Source organism: Schistocerca nitens, chromosome 8 (assembly GCF_023898315.1).
Source record: "Schistocerca nitens isolate TAMUIC-IGC-003100 chromosome 8, iqSchNite1.1, whole genome shotgun sequence".
Lineage (NCBI taxonomy): Eukaryota > Metazoa > Arthropoda > Insecta > Orthoptera > Acrididae > Schistocerca > Schistocerca nitens.
The window spans coordinates 519,976,653-519,997,956 of record NC_064621.1 but is presented as its reverse complement, the minus strand read 5'-3'; the positions used below and the strand labels follow the sequence as shown (position 1 = coordinate 519,997,956).

The 21,304-nt window shown below is 44.9% G+C and overlaps 1 protein-coding gene across 1 annotated transcript in view; it reads left to right on the top strand.

Annotated features, from left to right (window-relative positions):
- LOC126199650 (uncharacterized) overlaps nucleotides 1-21,304 on the top strand; it is a 584,284-nt gene that overhangs the window by 423,633 nt on the left and 139,347 nt on the right. Inside the window, exons 6-7 of the mRNA XM_049936577.1 lie at nucleotides 11,936-12,114; nucleotides 20,723-20,926. Of these exons, the coding sequence (XP_049792534.1) occupies nucleotides 11,936-12,114; nucleotides 20,723-20,926 (383 nt within the window). The remainder of the gene's footprint in view (nucleotides 1-11,935; nucleotides 12,115-20,722; nucleotides 20,927-21,304) is intronic.

Sequence of the window (21,304 nt, the reverse complement as noted above, 5' to 3'; positions counted from 1 at the left end):
CAAAAGCCTGAAGCATCTGGCACCATCAGTCCCTACCCTTTCCTTACTACTCCCTCCTCCTTCAATTTACATATTATAAATTAAGTCATTAAGGAATCAATGCCATTAGCTGCTTGTGAGTATTGATTTAAATCTGTAAATTGCTAAGGAAAAATGTAAATTCATGTCAGGCCAGGAATCGAACCCAGGTCTCCTGCTTACTATGCAGTTGCCTGACCACTGTGTCACCCAGACGCAGTGTTTATCCCAATTGCGCGGACTACCCTAGCACCCCTCTCGTCAGACCCCAGTTTTCAGTCTACCCACACACTACTTACTTAGTACCCCTTGCCCATTATCCTCATTATTTGTGAGATTCCGCCGATTCCCGTAAGGGTTGGAGTGTGGTTGCATCTGCAATGACGTATCCGAAAGAACAAACACAAATTTTCAACTTACCTCATCGATTTAAATCAATGCCGACTAGCAGGTAACGTCATTTATTCCTTTGTGTCTTACCTCGATTACATAGCTGTCGCCTATCTGGATACCGTTCGTCACACAGAAGTAGCATGGGTTGCATAAAACGACGTTTTATGCCCCATCTCAACCACCCTGTAGGTCGTAAAATGAGCTATAATTTTGCAAGTCCATTCACTGGAAAATGTGAATACTCTCCGGAAACTGTAAATTTGTGGTAAGTTCCCATGGGACCAAACTGCTGAGGTCATCGGTCCCTAGGCTTACACACTAATTAAACTAACTTACGCTATGGACCCATACCCGAGGAAGGGCTCGAACCTCCGACGAGGGGAGCCGTACGAACCGTGTCAAGACGCCTTAGATCACGCGGCTACCCCGAGCGGCCGAATACTCTTGCAAAATGTGTTGCAAATAGAGTTATTAAAAATGGCTCTGAGCACTATGGGACTTAACTTCTAAGGTCATCAGTCCCCTAGAACTTAGAACTACGTAAACCTAACTAACCTAAGGACATCACATACTTCCATGCCCTAGGCAGGATTCGAACCTGCGACCGTAGCAGTCGCGCAGTTCCAGACTGTAGCGCCTAGAACCGCTCGGCCACGCAGGCCGACAAATAGAGTTAGTACTCTAACAGTAATAAATTGAAACGTAACGCCTGATTCGAAAGTTTTACTGAATGAAAAGCGAAAATGTAGTAAGCGGTATACTCTTTTCCTCCGATTATTTTGTGCGGGCAGTAGTTTCGAAATTGTTTGAACTTAAGCGCAAAGTAGTAAATAAGTGCTCTCATTCTCAGATACTGTATGAATATAGTCTAGGTATTTTGCACGTCGTGAGTTATACTGCCTCATTACTTATACACAGTTTCTAACCACAATACTTGTCTTACTTGTTGAACTTTTACCGCGAGTTTATAGTTCTTAAAGAGTAGATCATGACAGCATTTGAGATACTTAAATTCAGCCAATACTTACATGAATTACTGAAAAACAAATGCCGGCCGTTGTGGCCGAGTAGTTCTAGGCGCTTCAGTCCGGAACCGCGCTGCTGCTACGGTCGTAGGTTCGAATCCTGCTTCGGGCATGGATGTGTGTCGTCTTTAGGTTAGTTAGGTTTAAGTAGTTCTAAGTCTAGGGGACTGATGACCTCAGATATTAACTCCCATAGTGCTTAGAGCCATTTGAACCATTTTTCAAAAAAAAAATTGTTGTACGTGGGAGCCATTAACTAGATAACGTGCAACTGCGACCGGGTGACCTTTTTAACCGTTTGATAACGTTTACAAAATTTTCGTATTAATAATCATGTAATAAAATGTTATTAAAACTAAAGAAGTTTTTTTGTTCTACTTCTGAAGTGTGGCATCCTGTTACAGAGTGACGAATTGGTAGAAAAATGTGTTCATTGGTATGAGCAGATTTTTACATCACTTTTATTACAAAATCTGAAAGGGACTCCACAGCACATAAACTTGGAGGTGAGACCCCGAGCGCCGCAGTGCGGCTCCTCCTAAGACCTCCAGCGATGTGAGTGGCCAGCTCTGCAGCCCGGGCGGAATCCCGGGGAACTCGGCCACTGGTTGTAAAGTTTCGACGCCTTCGTTTTAGGAACTGCGTCGTCCTCCCCGCTCCAAAACCAGGGACGAAGTTCTGGGTCCGCTGCACAAACTGTGGCGCCTGGTGCCGGCTGAAGCTGGGTGCATTTCGCCGTCGTCTTCGCGTCCTGACTCAAACGGAACCGAAGGAAAGCTCCGCTTATCTGAGACACACATGCGAACTAATCTAAAAATACCTTTCTTTTTTCGTACACGAAGAGACAGTAAACCAACTACTCAGCATTATAATGGATAGCTCGTTTCTACTTTCATTCATTAATTCACGTCAATCCCATCATGAATGTGAGCGTTCAGAGATGTGGAAGTAGTAGTTGTACATAGACAGGCAGCAACAACCATTGCTGACTACTTCTGAAAACTACTACAACAAATTATTACTAGTGGTAATCCACTCAAACTAATAATTATGATATTACTTGATGTTCGATTCCATGGGAATGATTGTGATGTAATTCAGGACAGAAAGGAGGTCAGCATCGGTCGTAATATCAGGTTTCTTTGTTGCCGATCTATATTTCAGCTAGCAGAGCGCCATCATTTGTGCTTTATAGCTAGTCATGTAGACTCAACGTAACTATAACGACGTATATTCCAAATGTAAGACAGGTACAAGCATTAGTAGAACTCTGTACAATCTTAATTGCGGAGAAAAATAACAACGTAGAGTGCCCACCGGTATTATAAAGCCCTTCCTGCTCCCTGAAGGAGACTGTGGTTTACTGACAGAACATCAACTTCCATCTTAAGGGGGAGCTTACACCACGGAAACTTCTTCAACATCTCCATAGGGTAGGAGTCAATGGTTCCTCAACTTGTTGACACAACTCAACAGTGGGAGATGATTTAAATCCTATATTCACTCCCCGTGAATGGCATCGCGATTTGCAAGTCACTGCCGGCCGCGGTGGTCTCGCGGTTCTAGGCGCGGAGTCCGGAACCGTGCGACTGCTACGGTCGCAGGTTCGAATCCTGTCTCGGGCATGGATGTGTGTGATGTCGTTAGGTTAGTTAGGTTTAAGTAGTTCTAAGTTCTAGGGGACTGATGACCACAGCAGTTGAGTCCCATAGTGCTCAGAGCCATTTGAACCATTTTGCAAGTCACTATCTGAAAGAGAATAAGCATGTTAAAACACTATTTTTCCCACTATTATCACCACAATTCTTGCGTCAGAAAAACCACTCGTTACGGCTTTCGGAGATATTGTTAGCTGCATGTGCGCTGGACTCAGATTTCTCATTGATAGCTTCTGTAACATAGTGCAGAAAGCCTGTCAGGCGACAGCGTCACATCTATGTAGTCCTTCATCTTTACCTTATGGAAACTACGGTATAACGAGATGATGATACAATATCTCTTCACAACGAATTTTGCTGCCCGCTTCCATGATTTGTTATCATGTGCTATGAGCTACTACTGTATGACGGTACACAAACTGATTTTGATCATGAGATAAACCGCTCAGTCAGTAGATTGCTGGCTGCTTGGTACGAACACCAAACACAAAACAAATACAACAGACACATATAAAAAATTAGATCGCCGTCCACCGTCGTTCTGTAAAGGGTCAAAATAACGACAACACCAGAAATTTGTAGAACCACTTGTTCCGAAAACTCTAGGCCTGCCATCTCTGGTTGGAATTAAGTGGTATAAAGCTTGTTTTGATCTGTAGTAAAATTATATGTATAAATTACTAGAACATTTGTGAACACAAGGTCCAAAGCAACCTGTACAAGTCTGTTTCTTCCTCGCATCGGGCCATACCAGAGAGAGAGAGAGAGAGAGAGAGAGATCGGGATATCGTTTATGTGATATTGAATGTCTTTTAACCTCAGACTTTCAAATTTTGTGTAATGTCTGATATTCTATGAGTCATGCACGTAGCACTAATTAACCACCCCACGTCCAAAGCTGTTTAGCTGATGACGGTGATGCCATGTCGACTACGCATCTGCCATTAATATACTGCTCAGATATCGTGTGTACATTCGTGGCCACACGCGATGTACAGTTGCAACATTCCCTGGTCATACACAGCACATCTTCATGTGGAACAATCCTCCCCGAGACTTTAGGACACTAATTTTACTTCTTCTAACGGCATTCTAAACTTCTTGGGAGGGGGGGGGGGGGGTGGAGTAGCCTTCTACGGAAGTGGGAAGTGAAACGTGGCCGATAAGCAGTACAGGCAAGAAGGGAATAGAAGCTTTTGAAATGTGGTGCTACAGGAGAATGAAGAACGTAAAATAGGAAGACTTCATAACTCACTAAGGCGAACTGAATCGAACTGGGAGGAAAAAGAGAGTTTTAGCACGATTCATCTAAAAGAAGGGATTAGTTGGTATCCAGAGCCAGCAAGGAACGGTAAATTGGGTAATGGAGGGAAATGTAGAGATGGGGGAGGCGTAAAAAAGTACAAGAAGACCAACATTAGAATGCAGTAAGCTAATTCAGACGTATGCAAGTTGCAGAAATTATGCAGAAATTTAAAGCTTTCTGCTTCTTTCTGAATTAAAACTGACAACATAAAAGGTATGATTTCAGTGAAAATGCCCTGAAGTGTTCCCTTTTTGTTCAAGATTTTGACCACAAAAATAAATATTAACGCCTTTCAGTGAAAATGTCCTGAAGTGTTCCCTTTTTGTACAAGATTTTGACCACAAGAATAAATATTAACGCTAGCCGATCTAGATTTGCTTGATGTATTCAGAAGCAGGGAAGCTTTTACTGCGCAACGAGAACATATGGGGAGCTTGAACAAATATTTAAATGTATGCCACACTACGATCACACCCTATAATTTCCCGGCACAACCTAAAAACGTATTTATAAGCCTAACGCCTATTCATAAATGAATATGAAATACGGTAGTCATTCCGAAGAATATTCAGGATCAGCCTGACGTGAGAAGGTGTCACCGACACTGACTTACCTCGCTGGCTGTGAAGGGCTTGCAGAGAATTCGAAGTATATCTGCTGAGGGCAGCTCGTTTTGAATAACAATTCCGCTGAAAACAGAATGCATTTAGCAGCTTGTGTTCGGATCAACTACTGATTCACTTAAAAAGAAAGAGCTCATGGAAATATCCAGAAATAATTACAATTTTCATTACTGACTGTGGGATGAGAATAAATCGAAAGCTCTTCAGAACAACTTCGTTTTATTTATTTTTCAAGCGGGCAGTTGTAGTAAGATTACATTTGGCGTATAACGGACCACGTGAAGTACAATTCCACAAAACACGAATATCAAAGCAGAAGGAAACTCCATACAGTGTAGAATTCGCGTATCAGTATTAAATAAGTGGAAAGGTAATTTATTCCATACCCTAATCTCGCAGATGGATAACTGAAAGACTGGTGTTTCGTGAACATCGAGGAAAGTCTCTCTTTTTCAACAACGGATGTTAATATTGGATACAACGAAAGCTACATCTGTAGCCCTGAAAGCGTTGAAAACAAAATACTACGCCAAGCTGAGCTTGCATAGCAGTGATATCACCATAAGTTCTTGTATGTCGACCATTGAAATGTACCATCGACTTCATACAGGCTGCATCCCTATGATGCATGTGGCCCAACCCCTCAGGAAATAAGGCAGCCAAGAAACAGCACGTAGAAGAAGCACACCCAAAAACAGGAATCAGAGTGTCTTTTTCTAATTATTTACAGGAGCACGGTTCCTCTGAACTCTGCCGCACTTATACATGATTGGTCAGCCAGCTGTTCGTCCAATGGTATCGGGCATAGATATACTTTCACTAGGTAGCCAAAGACTGTAGCATGCTTAGCAGTTGAGAACCCACGTACTGTTAACAAAGGTACGAGCATACGGAATAGGTTCCCAGACATTTCAAGGGCCGAAGACTTCCTAAGTAATAGAACACAGTGCACTGTCCTCGTCAGCGAGTATTCATCAGAGACAAGGGTATCGTCAGGACTGCCCTATAGATGTCTGACAGAATCTCTGTTGTTGGCTATATACGTGACTGATCTGACGGACAGGATGAGTAGCAGTTGCGGATGTTTCCTGATAGTGCGGTGTACGGTAAGGTGTCGAATTTCATTGAAGGGTAAAAGATGACTTAGACGAAATTTCTAGTTGGTTCGATGACTGAATGACGGCTAGCTCTAAATGTGGAAAAACTTTAGTTGATGCAGAACAATCACGGAATATTCAAACCCAGCATTAAAATGTGCTCTTTGACACAGTCACATCGATTGAATATCTCGGCGTAACGTTCCAAAGTGATCTGAAATGGGACGAGCATATAAGGATTGTAGTAGGAAAGGCGAATGGTCGACTCCGGTTTATTGTGAGGATTTTAGGAAAGTATCATACATCTGTAAAGGGACGGCATACAGAACACTACTGCGACCTGTACTTGAATACTCAAATGGCTCCAAACACTATGGGGCTCAACGTCTGAGGTCATCAGTCCCCTAGACTTAGAACTACTTAAACCTAACTAACCTAAGGACAACACATGCATCCATGCCCGAGGCAGGATTCGAACGTGCGGCCTTAGCAGCAGCGCGGTTCCGGACTGAAGCGCGTAGAACCGCTCGGCCACAACAGCCGGCTACTTCAGTCCTGCTCGAATGCTTGGGATCTCCACGAAGTCGGATAAAACGAAGACATCGGACCAATTCAGAGGCGGTCTGCTAGATTAATTACCGCTAGGTTCGATCAACACGTAAGCATTAAGGAGGTGGTTCAGGAATTCAAATGGGAATCCCTGGAGGAAAGGCGACTTTCTTTTCGAAGAACACTATTGAGAAAATTTATAGAGAAGTGGCATTTGAAGTTGCCTGCAGAACGAAGCTCCTGCCGCCAACATACATTTCGCATAACGACCACGAAGATAAGAGAAATTAGGGCTCGTACGTAGGGACCTAGACAGCCGTTCTTCCCTCCTTGTATTTCCGAGTGGGTCAGAAAAGCAAGTGGCTGGTAATGGTACAAGGTATTCTGCGCCACGCACCGTACTGTGGCTTGCGGAATAGTCTGTTCAAAACATTCCGGAACGTTGTCCGCAAAAATTTTCTAGGCTTACCTTTTCTTTCCGGCCGCTGTGACCGAGCGGTTCTAGGCGCTTCAGCCCGGAACCGCACTGCTGCTACGATCGCAGGTTCGAATTCTGCCTCGGGCATGGATGTGTGTGATGTCCTTAGGTTAGTTAGGTTTAAGTAGTTCTAAGTCTAGGGGACTGATGACCTCAGATGTTAAGTCCCATAGTGCTTAGAGCCATTTGCACCATTTTTTTTACCTTTACTTATAGTGCACCGTTACCTTGGAAATACTCTGCTCCACAATTGATACAGCGCTCCCAACGCCGTTTCCACTGCCGGAAGCAGTCTTGGTACGACTCTTGCTGGTTCGCACGGAGCGCCGTCTGAGAATTTTCTTTTATATTGTCTATAGTTGCAAATCTTCGTCCTTTCAACGGAGTTTTCAAATTTGGAAATAAAAAAAGGCCGCAGGCGCCAGGTCTGGAGAGTACGGAACATGAGGCAGCACAGTGATTTCGTTTCTTGTGCAATAGTCACGCACCAACAGAAATTAATATGTGGGTGTGTTATCGTGATGCAAGAGCCAGGAATTTTCTTGCCGCGTTTCAGACAGTATCCTTCTCCCATACGTCGAAACACGTCCCAATAGTACCATCGATTAACTACACTACTGGCCATTACTGGCTACACCACCAAGATGTCATGTGCTACAGACGCGAAATTTAACCGACAGGAAGAAGATGCAGTGATATGTAAATGATTAGCTTTACAGAACATGCACACAAGGTTGGCGCCGCTGGCGACACCTACAACGTGCTGACATGAGGAAAGTTTCCAACCGATTTCTCATACACAAACGGCAGTTGGCCGGAGTTGCCTGGTGAAACGTTGTTGTGATGCCTCGTGTAAGGAGCAGAAATGCGTACCATCACGTTTCCGACTTTGATAAAGGTCGGATTGTAGCCTATCGTGATTGCGGTTTATCGTATCGCGACATTGCTGCTCGCTTTGGTCGAGATCCAATGACTGTTAGCAGAATATGGAATCGGTGGATTCAGGAGTGTAATTCGGAACGCCGTGCTGGATCCCAACGGCCTCGTATCACTAGCAGTCGAGATGACAGGCATCTTATCCTCATGGCTGTAACGGATCGTGCAGCCACGTCTCGATCCCTGAGTCAACAGATGGTGACGCTTGCAAGACAAGAACCATCTGCACGAACAGTTCGACGACGTTTGCAGCAGCATGGACTATCAGCTCGGAAACCGTGGCTGCGGTTACCCTTGACGCTGCATCACAGACAGGAGCGGCTGCGATGGTGTTGTCAACGACGAATCTGGGTGCACGAATGGCAGAACGTCATTTTTTCGGATGAATCCATGTTCTGTTTACAGCGTCATGATGGTCGCATCCGTGTTTGGCGACATCGCGGTCAACGCACATTGGATGCGTGTATTCGTCATCGCCATACTGGCATATCTCCCGGCGTGATGGTGTGGGGTGGCATTGGTTAGACGTCTCGGTCACCTCTTGTTCGCATTGATGGCACTTTGAACAGTGGACGTTACATTTCAGATGTGTTACGAGATCCCTCCGAAACCCTACATTTCAGCAGGATAATGCACGACCGCATGTTGCAGGTCCTGTACGGATACAGAAATTGTTCGACTGCTGCCCTGGCCAGCACATTCTCCAGATGTCTCACCAATTCAAAACGTCTGGTCAATGGTGGCCGAGCAACTGGCTCGTCACAATACGCCAATTACTACTCCTGATGAACCGTGGTATCGTGTTGAAGGTGCATTGGCAGCTGTACCTGTACACGCCATCCAAGCTCTGTTTGTCTCAATGCCCAGGCGTATCAAGGCCGTTATTACGACCAGAGGTGGTTGTTCTGGGTACTGATTTCTCAGGATCAATGCACCCAAATTGCGTGAAACTGTTCAAAAATGGTTCAAATGGCTCTGAGCACTATGGGACTTAACTGCTGTGGTCATCAGTCCCCTAGAACTTAGAATTACTTAAACCTAACTAACGTAAGGACATCACACACATCCATGCCCGAGGCAGGATTCGAACTTGCGTGAAAATGTAATCACGTGTCAGTTCTGGTATATTTGTCCAATGAATACCCGTTTATCATCTGCATTTCCTCTTGGTGTAGCAATTTTAATGTCCAGTACTGTAATTCTTCAAAGTCAAAGAAAGCTATCAGCATAGCTTTGACATTTGACCTGACCTGACGAGCTTTTTTTGGTATTGGAGAAGCTTTGCCGACCCATTGTGAAGACTGAACCTTGGTCTCGACATCATAACCGTATACCCACGTCTCGTCACAAGTTGTGATTGTCTTAAGGAACATCTCGTTCTCATTTGCGCGATCCAAAAGCTCTTCACAGATTGCGAGGCAAAGCTCTTTCTGGTCTTGATTCATGAGCCGTGGCGCAACAGTATGCATTCCAAGATGCTGCGTCAGGATTTCATGATATGATCCAACTGAAATGTTACATTCTTTTGCAATCTCTCGGACTGTCAGTCCTAGATTGGCACGCAGAATTTTGTTGGCGTTCCTGACATGAGCGTCGTCAGTAGACGTCGAAGGGCATCCTAGACGAGGATCATCTTTAACTTCCATCCGGCCATTTTGAAACCGTGTGAACCATTCGTAGCGCCGAGTACGGCTTAAGCACTCATGACCGTAGGCTTCCTGCGTCATTTGTTGTGTCTCTGTAAAGGTTTTGAGTTTTACGAATAATTTAATGCAGACGCGCGGCTCCTCGAACTCTGCCGTCTCGCAATTCGCAAACACTGCGACACAACGTTCTACTGAACACAGCACTGAATAGTAACTTGCAGACAGACAACAATGAAACTTCGGGAAGCTACACATTAAACAGAGGCGTGTTCAGGGATACCAACCGCTTTTCATTCTAACACACGATTGGCGCGAAATTACAAATGTTGAGGTATTTTTTGAACGGACCTCGGATGCGTTGTTGTTGTTGTGGTCTTCATTCCTGAGACTGGTTTGATGCAGCTCTCCATCCATACAGTAAAGCTGCATGCCCTCGGGAAAACAATTGCAGCTGTAGTTTCTCCTTGCTTTCAGCCGTTCGCAGTACCAGCACAGCAAGGCCGTTTTGGTTAGTGTTGCAAGGCCAGATCAGTGAATCATCCAGACTGTTGCCCCTGCAACTAATGAAAAGTCTACTGCCCCTCTTCAGGAACCACACGTTTGTCTGGCCTCTCAACAGATACCCCTCCGTTGTGGTTGAACCTACGGTACGGCCAACGTACGCAAGCCTCCCCACCAACGGCAAGGTGCATGGTTCATGGGGGAGGACCTCGGTTGCACTAGTCTACATCTACATAATTACTCTGCAATTCACATTTAAGTGCATGGCAGAGGTTTCATCGAACCACAATCATACTATCTCTCTACCATTCCACTCCCGAACAGCGCGCGGGAAAAACGAACACCTAAACCTTTCTGTTCGAGCTCTGATTTCTCTTATTTTGTTTTGATCATTCCTACCTATGTAGGTTGGGCTCAACAAAATATTTTCGCATTCGGTAGAGAAAGTTGGTGACTGAAATTTCGTAAATAGATCTCGCCGCGATTAAAAACGTCTTTGCTTTAATGCCTTCCAACCCAACTCGCGTATCATATCTGCCACACTCTCTCCCCTATTACTTGATAATACAAAACGAGCTGCCCTTTTTTGCACCCTTTCGATGTCCTCCGTCAACGCCACCTGGTAAGGATCCCATACCGCGCAGCAATATTCTAACAGAGGACGAACGAGTGTAGTGTAAGCTGTCTCTTTAGTGGACTTGTTGCATCTTCTAAGTGTCCTGCCAATGAAACGCAACCTTTGGCTCGCCTTCCCCACAATATTATCTATGTGGTCTTATCCAACGGAAGTTGTTCGTAATTTTAACACCCAGGTACTTAGTTGAATTGACAGCCTTGAGAATTGTACTATTTATCGAGTAATCGAATTCCAACGGATTTCTTTTGAAACTCATGTGGATCACCTCACACTTTTCGTTATTTAGCGTCAACTGCCACCTGCCACACCATACAGCAATCTTTTCTAAATCGCTTTGCGCCGTCCGGTGTGGCCGAGCGGTTCTAGGCGCTACAGTCTGGAACCGCGAGACCGTTACGGTCGCAGGTTCGAATCCTGCCTCGGGCATGGATGTGTGTGATGTCCTTAGGTTAGTTAGGTTTAAGTAGTTCTAAGTTCTAGGGGACTGATGACCTCAGAAGTTAAGTCCCATAGTGCTCAGAACCATTTGCACCATTTTTTAAATCGCTTTGCAACTGATACTGGTCTTCGGATGACCTTACTAGACGGAAAATTACAGCATCATCTGCGAACAACCTAAGAGAACTGCTCAGATTGTCACCCAGCTCATTTATTTGGATCAGGAACAGCAGAGGTCCCAGGACGCTTCCCTGGGGAACACCTGATATCACTTCAGTTTTACCCGATGATTTGCCGTTTATTACTACGAACTGCGACCTTCCTGACAGGAAATCACGAATCCAGTCGCACAACTGAGACGATACCCCATAGGCCCGCAGCTTGATTAGAAGTCGCTTGTGAGGAACGGTGTCAAAAGCTTTCCGGAAATCTAGAAATACGGAATCAACTTGAGATCCCCTGTCGATAGCGGCCATTACTTCGTGCGAATAAAGTGTAGAAAAGTGCATCATACCAGTCTTTAGACTGAAGACCACAACAAAATATTGTTTTAAATTTTTGAGTTGTAACTACGACGACGCTTCCATCACGCTGTTGATAAAGTTAAAGAACGCTTCTGTGTTGTTTCAGATGGATCTTCGGAAGCGAAGGCGTCCGATCTCGACGATGACGGCGTGTACGAGGACGTGGGCCTGCCTGTAGAGGGAGCAGAGGACGCCGCCGCCACAACAGGTCCGGCCGCCACCGTCACCGCCTGCGTCACAGTCGTCTGCGTCAGCGCTGACAGCGAGCAGCGCACGCCGCTGCACGTGAGTCTCCCCCGCCTTCTGTCTCCCTACTCGCGTGTCGTACCTCCTAAAGTCTCGTATAAAGTAGTCGCTGTGTCACGTTCAAGGTCCAAAGATGTCACCATGTCGCTACAAGTGCTGTCCGCAGGCAGCTGCCGCAGCGGTCCGCCCTACGCGACGATATAAAATAGTTTTAAAGTCGCTATCTCCTCAATAAGGCCACGGCCTTGCCGCAGTGGATACACCGGTTCCCGTGGGATTACCTAAGTTAAGCTCTGTTGGGCGTGGCCGGCGATTGAATTGGTGACCATCCAGCCACCATGCGCTGTTGCCATTTTTCGGGGTGCACTCAGCGTCGTAATGCCAATTGAGGAGCTACTCGACCGAATAGTAGCGGCTTCGGTCAAGAATACCATCATAACGACCGAGAGAGCGGTGTGCTGACCCCACGCCCCTCCTAACCGCATCCTCCTTGGAGGATGACGCGGCGGTCGGATTGTCCCGGTAAGCCACTCGTGGCCTGAAGACGGAGTGCTTTTTTTTCTCCTCAATAAAAATCTCCTTCAGAAATCTAAATCTCGTGTATTGAATAGATCTCTACAGCATATCTAAGCATTCAAAAATCTGCTCTTAATTTTAATTAGCGGAACAGTTACGTTAATTTTTTTAGAGTGGTAAATCCTACGATACTTTTTCAGACTTACGTATCTTATTACGCTTGTTATGTATAAGCTTTGAAAGACCGCGTTTCATTTTTTTCCAATATTTAGCGCATAACAAGTATGAAATTTAATTTCTCTCTCTCCAAAACAATTCAAGTAAAAGTTTTGAAATTCTTGAACAGTATCTCTATTACTAAATAGCTGCGGTCAGATAGTTGCAGATTAACTATCTAACGACTTCCAAGAGCAAAAGAATTTGGATTTTTTTTAGCATTTCATACAATTATTGACCGCATCTAAAAATTTTAAATGCTGTCACGATGATCTCATTATGAGTACAATGTTACATTAAGAGTTTAACTGAATAGTTTAAGTTTAAAAAATTAGAAACTGTAAATGTGACCTAATGGAGCCTAACTCACGGCGCTCACATTACCCAGACTATTTTCATCCCATTATCCGAAAGTAGCAAAACCAACATAATAGGGTTTAGTGTCTTCAACCATAACGGTGTTACATGTGTAACGTCAAATATTTAACACATTAACTCCTTCGTGAAGTAGTCAGACGTTGATGATGATGATGATGATGATGACTGGTTTTTAGGGCGCTCAACGACACTGTTATCAGCGCTCTTACAAATTCCCAATCTTTTCACACTCCATTTCGACCATTTTCTCAGATGATGATGATGTGTTGAAGACAACACTAACACCCAGTCTCCAGACAGAGAAAATTCCCGACCCGGCCAGGAATCGAACCCACGACCCGTTGAACCTGAGGAGCAACACCACTAGGTCACGAGCGGTGAACAATCAGACGTTTGAAGCTGTTCGGTCCTTTTAGCAGTAGTGAGTGCGGGGAGCGGGTGTTATTTGTAGATGTCAATAGTGTATTTGCTGTACTTTTCTTGTCTAGACTTACTTGTGAGGTGCACTACACCAAACATTCCACGAATGTCTTACGGCTACGGCGCACTGAGAACTAGCAGGCGCAATACTTTGCACAGCGGATGTGCACACACAGTTGGAGCCGACAATGTCCTTACAGCTCTCATTGGTGTTACGATGGTGGAAGCGCTCCACTACACTACCTCTCAAATGCTAGGTACTTTAAACCTGACTGCAGCACTTATGTAAATGTCGACACTCTGGTTACGCAGATTGGGTAAACTCAAACGCCACCAAATGCGCGAAAATCTCAAATGTACTACTTATTCAGTATCTACGGTTCTCAACACAACACAGAGTGGGTGGCAGGAGATGGACCAACTTCCATTATAGTATGATGCGGGGGAAAAATAACTATCTTTAGGACTCGGTAAGAGATCTGATCTGTCTTATTACATCAGTATAATCATATACCCCAGTTAATAGATATATATGGGATGAGGCGTCTTCTCATCTACACGAATAGTGTCCAAGGCTCCTAAACAATAACCTATCTTCTGTAATTTCAATAACTATCGAGAAACAGACATAAACCTTGTATTTTTGTTTTGTTTTTGGGAACTGCGGTTTTTTTGGGTCAGAATAAGATATACGTATCAGCAAAATTCAGTTACATAAGTTTTTTCGAGATCTGGCAAGTAATTACAAAGGAAACAGGCGTTGCATATGTAGACGTTTGTGCAGATGTTGCGGCGGTTTCAAAAGTGCGGTCCCGACAAATTTACGATACGCCCCATCGAAAGTGGTGTGAACAGCACTTACCGTTTGGCTTCGTTCTCTGCAATCAATCGAAAAGTGCTGTTGACCCAACCCAACAAGTGTTTTGTTTGTGTTATAAACTTTTCGTCTGGTGGGGGAGCGTTGCCAGCGGCCTATCTATGGCTATATACCCTTTGATTCAATTTTTTCCGAATTTGGCCGACTATGGACCACAAAGAACATAGGGCTTCTTGGCCTTTATATTACTCTCTTCCCAGAACATCTCCATTCTTTCATTTATTTTCTTTCTCTCCTCCTCGGAAATGTAATGTATGTGCCTCCTTTTTAGTGGTTTCTCTTCAAACGATTTTATAGTGTGACTTTGCTTCTCGATTATTTTCCGTTTTGGATCAACTTTAGTGTGCATCTCTTTTCACCTTTTGCTACCGACTTAGCTATGGACATTAACGATGTGATGTACAGAGTGTCCGAGCTAGAATTATACACAAACAAATCGTTACACCAAAAGAATTAGATATTTTATGTTGTTGGGTAAATACGCAATCGGTAGACACCCTCCAAGATGTGACACTCACCCTTTCATGAAAGACATTGAGTCGTATGGTGCATGTGCACTAGTGAGAGTCCACACCTATCTTGACTTGTTGACGAATTGATGCCGTCCCGCAGGTGCCTCCCGACATCATTTTCCAGCAGGATGTTGCCGTTCCCCAAACCCCCTATCGTGGGGATGTTACCACACTCCATGAGACGTTTCCTGAGCTTTGAATCGGAAGGGGGAATGGGGTCCCATTGCCTGGACCGCTCGGTATCTCAAAAAAATGGTTCAAATGGCTCTGAGCACTATGGGACTTAACATCTATGGTCATCAGTCCCCTAGAACTTAGAACTACTTAAACCTAACTAACCTAAGGACAGCGCACAACACCCAGTCATCACGAGGCAGAGAAAATCCCTGACCCGGCCGGGAATCGAACCCGGGAAACCGGGCGCGGGAAGCGAGAACGCTACCCCACGACCACGAGCTGCGGACCTCGGTATCTCGATGAGACTCCAGAGTATTTCAGTTGATCGGAGTTTATCAAGGACATTGTTTAGTGATAAGGGTACGAAGAGGAGGAGGAGCAGGAGGAGATTAGTGTTCAATGTCCCGTTGACAACGAGGTCTCTAAAGACAGAGAATAAGCTCTGATTAAGGAAGGATGGGGATGGAAATCGGCAGTGCCCCCTGAAAGGAACCATCCTGCATTTGCCTAAAGCGATTTAGGGATATCACGAAAACGTAAATCAGGATGGCCAGACGCTTGTTTGAACCGTCGTCTTCCCGAATGCGAGTCCAATGTGCTAACCACTGCACCACGTCGCTCGGTAAGGGTTCAAGATCTGGTAGATTTGAGATAACAGATGTGTCGAGAAGTGCAGCAGCGTTTCGATATCTCTCGAGCAACAAACGGTGACCACGATGAACGATACCAAAAAGCATAAAAATGTTTGAGCTCCTGTGTATAATGTTGCGTAGATAAAATTATAAACCCTAACATGTTCTCAAATATAAACAGATGTTTTTGTGTACCTCTAGTCCGCTCACCCTGTATTGAAGATCTGTTTGATCAGTTTGTTTTCATCCAGTCTAACTGGGTATCCATGAGATTTAAATTGTTGTTTCCGCGTTGTGTCCATGATCTCTTCGGTGTATTTCTAGTATAAAGTCACTCGCCGCGTACGCCTGCTACTCAGGCAACCCGGCTGTCTCTTTTGCTCCGCGTAGAACATCGTAACCTGTGCATACAGCGTGAGGGAAGGTGGGGCACTTGCAGGTAGATGTGCGGGAATTCGCCAAGGTTCTCGGTAACAGCTGGAAGTTTAGATTCGAGATGAAGTCATTCCATGGGTTTCAGAAGGTGTACTTACATTGAGTTGGACTACGGTACACGTGGGAGAAGGTAATCAGGTATGGAAAATTAGGCAGAGTGCCTTGCTTTATAGATTTTGTGTGAGTGTTAAAACGTGAGAGTAGCGGAGTTCATTAAATGACGAGATACAAGTGGGTACAGAAGGAGTAAGAGAAAGTGAAGTAACAAAGATAACTGACGTCTGGGGCAAACTTCGGCTTTGTGCACCCCTCCCTTCCCTGCTCCCCTCCCCCTAAAAGAATCCGCTTTTTTGTTTAATACCCATCCCACTCCTCCTCCCATCTGCCCTTTTAGTTTCCTACATTTGAATGCGTTATTAAAGCAAAATTACATTGTAAGGGGTTGTTGACAATATTAGGCAGTTGTTAAGTCTGGAACTATTTGGATGTCTGTTTCAACAAGAAGTCATCAAAATTCCAATTGCAAACTCCATACCAATCAAACCGTAAACATCTCTAACTTGTTAGGAAAATGAAATGAGCCATTTCAAATTAAGTAAGTAAACGGTGAAAATTTCAGTAATTTGTTATTGTATGATACGACGGTACTTAAAAAGTTACGGTACACATTATTTTGGCAGACAATGTTAACTTTTATTCAATGCCACGATACACATCGAAGTGACATACACTACTGGCCATTAAAATTGCTACACCACGAAGATGACGTGCTACAGACGCGAAATTTAACCGTGAGGAAGAAGATGAAGAAGATGCTGTGATATGCAAATGATTACCTTTTCAGAGCATCCACACAAGGTTGGCACCGGTGGCGACACCTACAACGTGCTGACGTGAGGAAAGTTTCCAACCGATTTCTCATACACAAACAGCAGTTGACCGGCGTTGCCTGGTGAAACGTTCTTGTGAAGCCTCGTGTAAGGAGGAGAAATGCGTACCATCACGTTTCCGACTTTGATAAAGGTCGGATTGTAGCCTATCGCGATTGCGGTTTATCGTATCGTGACATTGCTGCTCGCGTTGGTCAGGATCCAATGACTGTTAGCAGAATATGGAATCGGTGGGTTCAGGAGGGTAATACGGAACGCCGTGCTGGATCCCAACTAGCAGTCGAGATGACAGGCATCTTAGCCGGATGGCTGTAACGGATCATGCAGCCACGTCTCGATCCATGAGTCAACAGATGGGGACGTTTGCAAGACAACAACCATCTGCACGAACAGTTCGACGACGTTTGCAGCAGCATGGACTATCAGCTCGGAGACCATGGCTGCGGTTACCCTTGACACTGCATCACAGACAGGAGCGCCTGCGATGGTGTACTCAACGACGAACCTGGGTGCACGAATGGCAAAACGTCATTTTCTTCGGATGAATCCAGGTTCTGTTTACAGCATCATGATGGTCGCATCCGTGTTTGGCGACATCGCGGTGAACGCACATTGGATGCGTGTATTCGTCAGCGCCATACTGGTGTATCACCCGGCGTGATGGTATGGCGTGCCATTGGTTACAAGTCTCGGTCACCTCTTTTTCGCATTGACGGCACTCTGAACAGTGGACGTTACATTTCAGATGTGTTACGACCCGTGGCTCTACCCTTCATTCGATCCCTGCGAAACCCTATATTTCAGCAGGATAATGCACGACCTCATGTGGCAGGTCCTGTACGGGCCTTTCTGGATACAGAAAATGTTCGACTACGGGCCCTGGCCAGCACATTCTCCAGATCTCTCACCAATTGAAAAGTCTGGTCAATGGTGGCCGAGCAACTGGCTCGTCACAATACGTCAGTCACTATTCTTGGTGGACTGTGGCATCGTGTTGAAGCTGCATGGACAGCTGTACATGTACACGCCATCCAAGCTCTGTCTGACTCAATGCCCAGGCGTATCAAGGCCGTTATTACGGCCAGAGGTGGTTGTTCTGGGTACTGATTTCTCAGAATCTATGCACCCAAACTGCGTGAAAATGTAATCATATGTCAGTTCTAGTATAATATATTTGTACGATGAACACCCGTTTATCATTTGCATTTCTTCTTGGTGTAGCAATTTTAATACCCAGTAGTGTAGATACCTGACACTATTTTTCAACGCGGTCACCATGTCTCCGTAAAGAACAGTCGGAAGGTCTTACCCCGAAGCATTTCGAGAACCTCTATGTGAACGTCCTCAAGGTCGGAAAATCTGCAATTCCTGCGAATCAGTTCGTCAGTTGCCTGGACATTGTCGTCTGTGGTTGATGGTCTTCCTTCCCGATTTGCACAACCCATGTATGTCCGGCCTTGGTCAAATTGTTAGCACCATTTCTTCATGGGGGGACGCGACATTGCATTTCATCCATATACCTTCAGAATTTCACGGTGAATTTGTGTGTAATTTAGATGTTTCACCCACAAGAAACGTACTCCGCCGCATACTTCATCTTTGGACTACGTTTCCAGTTGCCGCGACACGTCACTCTGACCATATGAGGCACCTGTTGTCCATACTGCGGCAGAATGTGTCCGCAAGGAAACTAGAACACGTACTCTCTTCTGACAGTGCGCCACTCTTGTTAGGCAATGGTCTTAGCGTGGCATGACACATGTAACTTTCTTTTTGAAGCCCCCTCGTATAAACTTAAACACGGAGGAAATCACGCACTCCAAAGGCACTCTGCTTGCAACATTAAAACGTTCCATTTTTCACTGTTTCATTTCCGATTCACGCACTGCCGTATTAAACAAAACAACAAACGCAAAAGGTACTCGCCACAATGCTGTATTGGCTCTCTTGGCATAGCGAAAATGGCTGCATCTAGAAGTCAAAAAGAATGGAGAAATGTCTCCGTAGCAGTGAGATGAAGGTCTTACGGAGCCGTTGCGCAACGCAGCTCAGTCCGAGTCTCTACAAGATTTCCATTCATCCTTCCTCCTCCTTTTTGCTGTTCCTCTTCCTCCTCCTCCTCCTCCTCCTTCTCCTCCTCCTCCTCCTCCTCCTCCTCCTCCTCATTTCTTTTGCCCACAGTTGCCTTACACCAGTTACATCACTGCTAAGGGCTGGTAATGTAGAAGTATGTGGGTGGGACGCTAACAAAGCTCGAATTTACTTATCAGGTACGTTGTTTTGTTTCCACGTGTTCGTCAAACAGGCAAGCAACGTACGAACAATGTTTATCAAACTTAACCTCACTTTTGAAGCAGCTTCCATGCTGAATGTATTTTGACACTAGGGAAACTACCAATGCAGACAAAGCTTTTCTGACATTGGCTTTAGTGCATATATATATATATATATATATATATATATATATATATATATATATATATATATATAGTGAGAGATAAATATATGCATGAAAATCTGCTAAAGAAAACATTACACTCCAAACCTGATGATTTCATCAACCATCCCCGAATGGACAGTCAGATTTGTTGGAATTACTTTAGAAAATAATGCGAAATTATGCGAAACTGTATTCCATTTTCTTGACGATTATCTATAACTTCTAGATACCTGGCAACTAGAGCATTTATCTAAGATTCAAAATTTGTAGCCTGCATTTCATTTCCTACAGCGTGTGAAAATGCTCTGGAAACATGTTAAGCAATAAATGAAGTATTAGAGTACAGTATTGTTTGTTGCACACCCTTTCGTACATCGTACATAGAATATTGATTTTTTTGTTCAGTACGCGTTTCTGTGTAATATTTGAGCGGAAGAGGCGCAACATCTCTACCATTTTGGTAATAGCCGGCAACCATTTATTTTGTCAATATAATTCTACGGTAACGTTTTCAAAAACTGTGGAATCTCGCGATATAAAGAGAGAAACAGCAATAAAAATTCTTTTTTCGCTCTAAATACATGGCAAAACATCAACATTCGGACAGTCACCATTTTTTTTAATCTGGCAAGCAACCGACTTTTGTTTGATAGCATTGGGCATAAACGGTCAAGCTAGTCTGTCAAATCGGACGTCAGTGAATATTTTTAACAAACACGTCTAACACTGTCATTGTTCGAGAAACAGGTCAAACGCCGTCCCCACTTGCCAAACAAGTCAGACAAGCTATTCGTCTAACAAGCAAGTCTGTCACAGTTTGATAAACAAGTCCAGCACGGACTCCGTATGACGAGCACGTCAAACAAGGACTCCGATTGACAAACACGTCGTACACGGATTCAATTTGACAAACAAGTGAAACCCAAACTTTGTTTGACAAGCCCGTCAATCAGAGCAGCATTATTTGATCGTCTACATGAGCTTTCGTATGCGGCAACGTCAAACAATGACTCCGTTTGACAAACACGTCGTACACGGCTTCGTTTGACACACAAGTCACACCCAAACTTTGTTTGACAAACACGTCGATCGTAGCAGCATTATTTGATCTACATGAGCTTTTGCATGCTGCAACTTGGTGTGTGCGCTTGCAGGGTGCTCTCGACGAGAGCGGGGAGTGGTACGAGGAAGCTGAGCTGGTGCCGCAGCAGACGCAGCTGCAGCCGCCGCAGCCTGCCGCGGGGGCCGAGCGTCGCAACAGATCGCCCTACTACTACGCCGACCTCTTCCGGGAGCGCGACGAACCAGAGCCGCCGCCCCCGCCGCTGCCAGCGCCCTCTCTGCGCCGCCAGCAACAGGTAGACACACACGTGGCCCCGCTCCCACCAGCTTTCCTACACCTTAACCGGAATAACAAAGCGATGGACAGCTACGGGGAAGCTGTCATAGCAACAATCACTGGTAGAATAAGTTTGGCCGCTCCCTCTGTCCTGCCCACAGTTACCATATCGATCTGTTGTAGTCTACCTGTAAACTGATGAGCGAGTAGGTGTTTTTGGTAGGGAAGTAACCTCTTCAGGAAAAAAGCCGTAACTTCCGTACTAAATGATTAAGAATAAATTTCCCGCGTAACAGTGCAGTGCAGCTAACGGTGACTTACGTAGTTTCTCTTCGTGTGCGGCTCTCGCGGTGTATACGCTAACAAAAAAAAAGTGAAGCACCTAGAAGACAAGGTC